The sequence below is a fragment of the Camellia sinensis genome, chromosome 3, assembly GCF_055761805.1.
Source record: "Camellia sinensis isolate YWXY chromosome 3, ASM5576180v1, whole genome shotgun sequence".
Taxonomy (NCBI): domain Eukaryota; kingdom Viridiplantae; phylum Streptophyta; class Magnoliopsida; order Ericales; family Theaceae; genus Camellia; species Camellia sinensis.
Window position 1 is genome coordinate 65,481,574 of NC_138963.1, and position 10,695 is coordinate 65,492,268.

General features: G+C 36.3%; 1 protein-coding gene and 1 long non-coding RNA gene across 5 annotated transcripts; both read right to left on the reverse strand.

Moving 5' to 3' along the window:
* Positions 1–326: 326 nt before the first annotated feature.
* LOC114307274 (FRIGIDA-like protein 4a) lies at positions 327–3,096 on the reverse strand. Of its 3 annotated transcripts, XR_014364033.1 has the most exons (5): positions 2,868–3,096; positions 2,573–2,748; positions 1,425–1,973; positions 763–855; positions 327–655 (listed from the first exon to the last, which is right to left on the reverse strand). XR_014364033.1 is itself a non-coding variant. In XM_082919919.1 (3 exons), exons 2-3 carry the CDS (start codon positions 2,744–2,746, stop codon positions 1,488–1,490), a joined length of 660 nt encoding a protein of 219 aa, XP_082776045.1. In that variant the 5' UTR covers positions 2,747–2,748; positions 2,868–3,096; the 3' UTR covers positions 1,277–1,487. The 3 variants fall into 3 exon arrangements, 1 of the variants encoding a protein (XP_082776045.1); XR_014364034.1 differs by lacking the exon at positions 327–655 and having other exon boundaries at positions 746–855; XM_082919919.1 differs by lacking the exons at positions 327–655; positions 763–855 and having other exon boundaries at positions 1,277–1,973.
* Positions 3,097–3,224: 128 nt separating this feature from the next.
* On the reverse strand, positions 3,225–5,667 carry LOC145821024 (uncharacterized). Of its 2 annotated transcripts, none has more exons than XR_014363062.1 (5): positions 5,316–5,667; positions 4,058–4,131; positions 3,857–3,952; positions 3,685–3,780; positions 3,225–3,312 (listed from the first exon to the last, which is right to left on the reverse strand). It is a non-coding gene; the product is annotated as an uncharacterized LOC145821024 (long non-coding RNA). The 2 variants fall into 2 exon arrangements; XR_014363061.1 differs by having other exon boundaries at positions 5,301–5,667.
* Between the last annotated feature and the right edge of the window lie 5,028 nt (positions 5,668–10,695).

A 10,695-nucleotide genomic window follows, 5' to 3' on the forward strand; every position in this document is an offset into this window, starting at 1 on the left:
TCTAGGAAAGTCTTTAGCGACAAATTTTTGAAAATGTCACTAAAAATGACAATTAGCGACCAATTTTATATTGTCACAAAATGTTTAATTTTACAAGACTAAACATTTAGTCGCTAATACTTCATCAGAAAATGTCCCAATTTGGTCGCAAAAAACAAAATAATGACATTTTTAACGACAATGATATTTGGTCGCTAAAAGACATAACTTTCTCTACAACATATTTTCGTCGCTAAAAATCAAAATTAAAATTTTGTAATCATTTAATCTCATAGCTTAAAATGCACAAAATTAAATGTCATCAAATCATATTAAAAAAAAATTGACATTCACATATCAAACGCACTCTATTCCCAAACCATAATGAGTATATAGAAAGTAAAATTTTACAAAAATTAAAACTGAAAGCTTCCAAATTCAAATCAAAGTAGTAACAATTTAAATGAAGAATAGCAATAGTTTCTTCAAAGAGAATCTCTAAAAAAACATTTTCTCAACATCAATATCAGGCTTTATATCAGACAGCCTTGGCACAAGAGGCTTCAAGCTGTACTTAGGTGTGACACCCTTTGGACATCCCTGCAATCCAAAATTCAAAAAGAAAAATCAAATAATAAGAATCAACAAGTCCAAGCTCCTTTCCATCCTTGTCTCGCTGTCAAAACCTTTATAGTTAGTATCCTATGGAGTACATACATCACCAAATAAAAGAAATAAAAAAAGTACCATGTAGACCCTATGATTTAAAGGTCAGTTATTTACCTCATCGTATTGCACCTTTCTAAATGCCTTTGAGCCAGCTGTATGGAGGACTTTAAGCTCAAACCGATTTTCCTTGTTTTTCTGACATTTCTCCTGCATGAAGTGTAAAAATATATTCAAAAGAAATCAAGTCCATATGCCCAAATGCTTAGTAATAGCAGCAGCTATATACCTATCCAACTTTTGTGACATTGTTATTAGGAAACGTGTTCTTTGTGTTTTGTTCATAGATTTAGGTAGAAATTTAAAAAGAGACAGAAAAAAAGTAAGTGAAATATTACTACATTTCACACCATTTCCCTTCCCCTTTCCAAATGCCTATCCAACTCCATCCACCAAATACAACCTAAATAACAATAAACTTTGAATAAGGAGAAAACCCAAACTTATCTGCCATACAAAAATGAATAAATATTAAGCATCTCTCATGTGATGACATGACATCAGTGGTAGTACTAGTACCCCATGTCTTTTGTTAAGAAGCTTTTTTCTTAATTACTTTTCCACATTCACCTAGTACTACAAGTTTAATCAACATTAGAAAGAGAACCTGTCCTTGACAAAGTCAAGTCAAGTCAAGAGTCAAGATGCAGATTAAAGATCAGTATTAAGGATTAACACACACAGATATTGCTACCATTAAAAGGTTAGTGATTACAAACCATTTAGAGAACATTCGAGATCAGGGTCATCATATCAGTGTTTCACCATCTCCAGAGTCAAGTCTATCGGTAGTAGGCTTGCTGATAAGTTGGTGCAACGTTTCCATAGCCTCCATAAGGAGAGTAGTTCACTGGAGCTACTTGATAAGACCCAGCAAGAGGAGGGGCTGCTTCAGGTGAGTATGCATAAGGGTTGGTTGGAGGGCTTCTGCTGCCATACATGGCAGGACCAGCAGGATACGATGGAACGCCAACAGGGTATTGAGCATGTGACGGGGACCTGACATATGCGGGGGCCGCAGGGAAAGATGACACGTAAGCATTTGTAGAGCGGCCAACCTTTGCTGGTGGCATTGGGCCACCACTGTTCACTCGTGTTCTTTTGTTGGCAGGGATAGCAGCTGGCTTTTTCTTCTCAGTCTTGGATTTCTCTAATTGGTCAAGGCGCTTCTTGAGATTTTTTGAAGGGAATTCGGCCTCAAGTTTGTACTCTTCAACGCACTTGATGACAGCCCGGAGTGCAGACTGCTCCTTGCGTGCAGCAAGATGCTGCGAAATAAAAAGAATTACCAGCGTTTTAGAGCATGTAACCCCTTTAATCAAAGAGAACAAGATCAGGACCCTTTGGTGAGAAACAAGATCGAGCACCGTAAGGACATTTAATGCAAATAGGGAGATATAATGCATCAATTGTGAGGAATCCAAGAATCATAAATGCAAGTTCTCTCTCAACAGAGAAACTTTGTGCAGTGGAAAATATTTCTCCTCCCTTTGCATGAACAACATATTATTAAATCATATTTTGAAATTTTTCAGGTAGTGGTGGATCAAGACTTGGTGCCAATCAACAGGACATAGAAATTGCACACAGATTGAAAAAGATATGCTACTCAAAAAAATTAAACTAAATGTCCATGCACCACTAGTACAGAAACATAGCAAGTGTGTGTGTGTGTGTGTGTGTGTGTGTGTGTGTGTGTGTGTGTGTGTGTGTGTGTTGGGGGTTGAAGGCAGAGGCATATCACATGCAACACAAAGAAGAAAAAACTGGAAATGATATACGAAATTTGCTTTTGTAACATACAGTTATAGGCATATAAACCAATACAACAAAAAAAAAAGTCATGAAGAACAAAATAAATAAATACCGCAGCTCGATCAGAATTGTTAGGATCCTCCAAAATGGAATCTGCAGCCTTTTTGGCATCATTTAGGAAAGCCTTCAGCAGTGGAACAGGGGGGAACTTGCCCTCAAGACCAACTTCGAAAGTAAAGTGGACCGCATCAACCTGCTGTCCCCTGTTGATTAATTCTTCAATCATATCTATACATAAGCACTCCAATTCAATCATAAATCCTCCAGTATTCACCTCTAGTTTTATCATTACCGGTAATCCAGAAAGATGGGAAGCAAATCTAAAAGAGATGCAATTTGATTATTACCGGTAATCCACCCTCTGCATCAGTAGTTGTCAAGAGGTTAACATTATCCATGTCCCAAAATTTGATTACAAACTCGTCACCAGCAGCCAGAAATCTGTTTTTTGTTGTATCAAATTGCACAACCCCAACAGACCGCTTCCCAAGACCATGATATGTCTGCTTGACAGCTCCTTCACTTTCATTCCATTCTACAATGTATGATTCTCCTTCCTTGCTAGTCCCACATGAGAACAACATACAGAGTTTTCAACATGATCAGAAAAGATGCAAATGAAGCACAGATCCTCTTGTGAATTAACAGCCTATCCTATATATACCTTGTCCCATCAGCACTGTAAGCCATTGTTATGCAAGAATGTCCTGGGGCATCCTAATCAACTCTTGAACCCAAATTATTATACAACCATGCCTTAATCTTCCCATCAATACCCGTCGAAAAGATGAACTGATAGAGAAAAAGAAAGATCCTTAATTATAAGAAACAGATTGGAAAGGTCTAACGACCGCGTAGAACACCACTCATAAAGTGAGGATTTGAGTGTGACATTCCTCATATTTTTAGATAGATAACAGATGTTACAGAACAAATTGGAATAGCATTGTAAAATAGTTCAAACATGCAAGAAAGTTTCTAATTCCAAAACATTTGAAACGAAGTAATAATTCATTAATATAAAAAATGAATACGGGTTATTCTGAATTAGAAAAAGAAAAAAGAACTAAGGAGTTCTAACTTTGAACTCTTTGGGTAGCCCTTTTTTCGGTCGAGGTCCCTTGTACGGAAAGTCACAAAGTAAGCCTTGAACAAAAAGGATACCTGAATGTTTTCCTTAGTATGTGGGCACACAGAATAAACAGGTAACTGATGACCCTCAAAAGTATACTGCTTAGAACCAGTGGCAACATCCCAGACCTGCAGACATGAGATTTTATGATTGCAGTCCACAGTTTCACCATTCCATGAAAGAAAATACCCAATAAACCCAAACCTTAATAGTCTTGTCCTCCCCACAAGTTATAACGCATAGTTGTTTGTTTGGGTGAGAGAAAGCAAACTCGCTAACATTACCAGTATGAGCATCAATCTGTCAAAACCATGAAGGCAACCAAGTCGTCATTCTTCCTTTATTGACAGAAAAAGACACGGAATATACACAAGGCATACAAGGTCCGCCAATCACAAAGTATACCTCCAAGTGATTCCGTATATCTTCACCACCATGATACGTATATAGGTGCACAATATGCTTGGAGTATGCGACACCTGGAACAGAGGATGAAACAATCAAAACAGAATATCTTAAACCCAACATATTTCTTAACAATTCCATCCCTTTTGTCCTTATCTTTTCTTGAAAGAAAACACAGCTTACATGCAGAAAGAAAACACAGTTTACATGCAGAAACAAAACTACATTTAATGTCAGGATAACTATAAATGTTGAAATTTACATATTCTTTCATGTTCAACATCCAGTAAAATGAGGTGATTTTTACTCCTTTTGTGGGTTTTTCTTATTTCTCAAACCCTGCATATGATTATTCTGAGCAAGTTTCTTTTTTCTTTCCCCCTTTACTTTATTAATCTCTTCTGTCCCTGAGTTTTCTTCAAACTTTATCTACTAATTTGTGCTCTCATGTGATTAAGGCTTGTTTCCCTCTGTCATGCATTAGATGCATGTGTTATGATTTATGGTGTGTTAATATCTATGGTCCAAAGTTCTTTAGTGCCTAATATACCTTTGGTAGAGCCGTTAAACTACAGAAACATCAAGCAAATGCATGCATGTTTATACTAAACTCTTGCTTATTATTTGTGGCCCAATATGCATTGTCCAATTACAAATGACTGTTCACTTTTTTGCTGAATTCAAGAAAGCATTAATCCCAATTCATTCTATCTAGACTTTTGAAAATAATTTAATTCTTAGGAGAGATGAATTAGTGCAATTGAGTATAGTAGTTTTCTTTTTTCTACTTAATTCTCCTTTGTTGTAGTATGATCAAAAAATTCTTCTCAAAAAAAAAAAAAAAAAAAAAAAAAAAAAAAAAAAAAAAAACTTCTGGACTCCTTTAGAATTCATTAAAGTTGGTGACAATTGTAGAACTTGTTCTTCTTTGTTTATTTTCTGCCATTGTTTTCATTATTCAGCTTCTATATGTAACATCATAGCATCTTTCTCCACAATTCATTGACAGTCACATATTATAGCAAGAATCTTCACCACCAAAATCAAAAGCACAAATCTAGTATACATATGCATGTACCACAATATATATATATATATATATGAAATCAAGTACCTATATAGCTCTGAATGAATACAGAATTTCAAATTCAAGCAATTTGAATGAATACAGAGGAGTATATATATAGATATGTACATGTATATATGATGTGTCTGTGCAGAGAGAAAGAGATTGAAAACATACCAAATCGCTATTTACCTTCGGATTGAAGCCAAAGAACTCAGATCGATTCAGAAATGAGGTGAAGATCGATTCTGATACGAGACGGCACAAAGATCGATTCGGATTGAAGCTGAAGATCGATTGAGTCCTAGCTGAGATCGATCGAAGCTGAAGATCAATTGATTGAGTCGATTGATCAATCGAAGCTCAAGATCGATTGATTGAGTCCTAGACAGAGGAAATAGCTGAGATTGATTGAGCCCTAACTGAGACCGATTGTAGTGAAGGAAGGAATCCAGCTTAAGAATGCACGTATTTGACAACTGAAGGAGGGATCAATTGAGTGAAGCGCGTATTTGACGACCTTTAGCAACCAAATTAATTCGTCTCTAGCTTTGCCTACCTCACATACGGGGTCAACTGATCAAATCAACATAAACTTTAACTTTTTTGGTCCCTAAAAGTCTTCAAATAATTTTTTTTGGGCTATCATAAAAGAATATACGGTGTTTGTATAATTTTTTCTTCAAATTTATTTTGGTCTCTAAATGATGGTTTTTAGAGACTAAATTCAGTTGGTCTCTAAATATTAGTCCCTAAATCACTAATTTCTTGTAGTGGTAGGTGGTGGTGGTGGCAGGTGGATGGCGAGTAGGTGGTGGGTGATGGTGGTGGTGGTTAGTGGTGGTGGTGGGTGGTGGTGGTGGCAGGTGGGTGGTGGGTGATGGTGGTGGTGGTGGTGGTGATGGGTGGTGGTGGTTGTGGCGGGTGGGTGGCAGGTGGCAGGTGGTGGTGGGTGGTTAGTGGTGGCAAGTGGGTGGCGAGTAGGTGGTGAGTGATGGTGGTGGTGGTGGTGGTAGTGGTGGTGGTGGTGGCGGCGGGTGGGTGCCAGGTGGCTGGTGGTGGTGGGTGGATGGTGGTGGCAGGTAGGTGGTGAGGCAGGTGGATGGCGAGTAGGTGGTGGGTGATGGTGGTGGTGGTGGTGGTGGTGGTAGTGGGTGGGTGGCTGGTGGTGGTGGGTGGCTGGTGGTGGCTGGTGGTGACAGATGGCTGGTGAGTGGTGGTGGTGGGTTGGTGACGGGCGGTGGATGGTAGTGGCGGATGGCGGGTGGCGGGTGGATGGCAGGTGGGTGGTGGTTGGTAGTGGTAGTGGTAGTGGTGGTGGTGGCGGAGAAGAGTGGGTGGTGGTGGCGAGTGGGTGGCAGGTGGCTGGTGGGTGGCTGGTGGTGGCGGGTGGTGACTGGTGGTGGCAGGTGGGTGGTGGTGGTAAGTGGTGGTGGGGGTGGTGGTAAGTGGTGGTGGGGGAAGACGGTGGCAGAAAATGGTGGCGAATGGCAGCTAGTGTTGGGTGGTAAAAAAAGAAAAAACTCAAAACGAAAACAGATTTTTTGAGTTTATATTTTTTGGCCAAATTTATAAACTGAAACCACTGATTTATAAATCGAAAATTTACCAAACAAGTTTTTTTTTGAGTTTTTTAAATTTTTGTAAATATAAACTGAAAACGTAAATATTACCAAACGACACCTTATTGTTTGAAAAATTCTTCCGACATGTGAACAAATAACATGATCTGCATGCTTGTATATATATGTATGAATATATGAATATTTGATTAGAATATTATATATAATGTATATAATATAAATGGAATATAGAAACCTATCCGTGTGGATAATTAGACTTTTGATTAAGTTTACATTATATTAATTATATCATGTTACATGTATGTATATTGACATGTGCAAAGGCATACATGACCTATCATTTCCATTAGCTTTCTTTTTCTTGTTTTTTTAGTGCAAATTTGACTAAATCAAGAAAGCTTAAAAGTGCTCAAATTTTCAAGATTGTAGATTTTCCTTCCACGTGGTTTCAGCCGACGCCTCGAGAAACACCTGTCTCCCTCGACGGAAAGAATTTTTAATATAAATAGAAGTGTTTTGTGTGAAGAAAAATTAAGAATTTAAATAGAAAAAAAAAATTGTGTTTTGAAATTGTGATTGCATTTTTCATTCTGCTCTTTTACTTTTTGATCTAAATATTATCTTTATTTTTACATTTTCATATCTACCCTTTGTGAGAAAATTATTATAAAAGAGGGTTGAAATACCTCTTATCTTTATTCATTAATTTATGAAAGAATTTTGTAAGAGTCAGACATTTATTGTTGAGTGAGGCTCAATCGATAGGGCTGAGTAAGAAATCTGTGAAAATCCCTAATCCGATCTAATCCAGTCCAATCCAGTAGGTTTGGATTGGTTTTTAAATTCGTGGTTCGGTTCCGGATTGAAAAATTAAAAATCTGTAGTCCACGGATTGGTTCCGGATTGAACTCCACGGTTCCGGATTGGAACCGATCCGGACTGTATACAAATAGCTTATATTTATATTATACATCATCCCATATAGTATCTTCTCTTATTCTATATAAAACCCAAAACCGCATAGTATCTTCTTTTATTACTTTTGTTTGTTCCTTTATAGTTTTAATTTATAATGGTTTAAATACTTATAGTGAAACCAGTTTTTTTACAATTATTTAAATTTTAGAACAGTATGTCGCTATTATAGAAAGACATGTTGTTATTGTGAAACTAATATGATACTATGTTTATATTTTTATGAAATTAAAATATTATATATATATATATATATTTGTTATTTAATTATGTGAATCCGTAGTCCTAAACCGATTCAATCCGTGTTTAAATGGATTGGTTCGGATGGGTTCCACGATTTAAATGGATTAGATTGGGTCCAATTTTTCAGAAACTGTAGATAACGGATTGGTGCTAGTTAATCTGAACCAATCCGGACCATGCTCACCCCTATCAATAGATAAGAGTAAGATCTGTAAAATCCCAAGTTTGGTGAAACTTTGGTGGTATATTGATTCATTTTGATAGTGAATAAATTCTCAAGGAAGATTCTTGAGAAGTGTATGTAGGTCCGACGTGCTGAACCACTACAAATCCCTATGTTTGATTTTCTCTCCTTATCTCTCTTACTTTTATATTGATAATTATTACTCTAGTTTTTATTTATTAAAATTTAAATATTTCGATTATTATTTTTAATATTGTAAAATTATTGTTTAATAACCCAATTCACTCCCCTCTTGAGTTGCTTACCTGAGATAACAAATTATAAATTTAAAAAAAATAATAATAATTAAAAGGAAAAGAGAAAAATGAAAAATGTGAATGAAATATAATTGAATTATGTTTAAGTTTATCTTATTTAGCTTTTGAACCATTCTCAAATGAGTTTTAATTTAATTGAATATGAATCGAACTCAAATAATTTAAACTACTTGCTTTTGAACCATTCTCAAATGTGTCAAAACCACCGCAATAGATGCCTTGTTCGAACCTTTTTTTCAGCAACATAACAGTTAATTTTGAACTTCCCTGGACCTCGAGGATCACAAATCCACATTAGATTGGTCCCTAGCATGAATTTGGGGTTTTACACCTCCTTGATGAATGAGAGGGAATAAAAATAATCACATGAATTATGTGAGTCCTAATATTGCCATGTAGCGGAATTATGAGTTATCACGTATATTACACTTGTCAAACACTACATTAATATTTTATGTTATGCAAAATTCATTGAAAGATGAACGATATAAAGGTCCTAAACAACCGGAGATTGTTTAGGATAGGATTTTTAAAACATTTAAACTACTTGCTAGGCAAGTCACTAATATTATAAATAGGCCGCACTCCGTGAGTTAAGGTATTCTGTTTTATGTATTTAATTTGTGTATTAAATATTTTTATAATATTGGAGGACTAACTTGGACGTCGAAGGACTCCCGACCGTTCAACGGCTGAGGGAGTTCTCTATCTTGTAGATGACAATCACATGAAGATTCTGATTATCTATTTTTTAGATTTCTTCATCATCAAGTTTATAAAAAAAAAAATTATGTCTGTATAATTGACGCCGTATATGAGAATCAACTTATCTCAACGAAATAAATTAATGAACAAGCACATCAATAAGATAAGATATCCTTTTGATAATTATTAATTTCATTCGCTTGAGTTTTCTGATCAAAGATTTTTCAATGATTGTCATGTATGATGGTGCCATATATAGATTTATGTATATAAACCCATGACGTGAATATCTGAATAAACTATTATTGATAATTTCAAAAACGTGTTACCTCTGTACATTGTGACACCACAGTTTAATTGGTCTAACAAAATTCACGACTAGTAGCTCGGTCAATGGAATTCTCAACCAGTCATATCCTTTTAGGGCAAATTACATATACACCCCTCCAGGTTTGATTAAATTACAAATACCCCTGAGGTTTCGGAAATTACATCCCGCCCCCTGAGGTTTGTATTTTCATAACAATTTACCCCCTGAGGTTTATATTTCATAACAAATTACCCCATAATTTCTTATGTAAATATAGCATTCAGGAGAAAATTCGTAATTTCTCAAACCTCAGGGGTATCTGTAATTTTGTCAAACCTGAAGGGGTGTATATGTAATTTGCCCTATCTTTTATTATGAGTGCTTCTCGGCACAAGCTTTTATGTGAGATGATTTGACCGAGCAACAACAAAAGAACATACTGATAGAGCATCATTGTTGTAGCCGAGCAGCCCACACGATATTATTTCAATCATCGAGCTACTACTTCGATCTCAGAAGACTTTTTTTCATGGTTATTTGCATGCCCAACAGACTAATTATATTGGAAGGCCCTCTGCATCCCGATATCGCCGCCGAAACTAAGACTCTATCTAGTCAACACAGTTTCATCTATTTGGGGCTTGGACCCATGCAAATACACACCAACCTTGGAGCTTTAACTTACAAGCTATTAAGAGGCATTCATGAATTTTTGGCCGAAAAAAGTTAGAATGTCTCACGGTCATGTCGTTCAGCCTCTACATTCTCTCGCTAGAGCATTGCCGCAACACATTGGAGCAATCAATGGCTGCTTCAGAAAACTAAAACAATAGCCACTACAAGAAAAAGTACTATTGGCGACTAAAAATTCACATTTCGTCGTTGAAAGTATAGTATTTGGCGACTAAAAATGCATTAGTAGCCAAAAGTAAAGATTTTTGGCGACTAAAAAAATTTAGTAGCCAAAAGTATAGGTTTTGGCGACTAAAAATCTGTTTGGTCGCCGATATATGGCTTTTAGCGACTAAAAAAATTTTAGTAGCCAAAAGTGAGGCATTCGGCGACTAAAAATCTGTTTGGTCGCCAAAAGCGAGGCTTTTACCGACTAAAAAAATTTTAGTAGCCAAAAAGTAAGGCCCTTTGGTGACTAAAAAAAAAAGGGTAAATTACATTTACCTCCCCTCAGGTTTCTGACAAATACAGGGACCTCCCCTGTGGTTTGAATAATTACAGTAACCTCCCTTACTTTACCTGA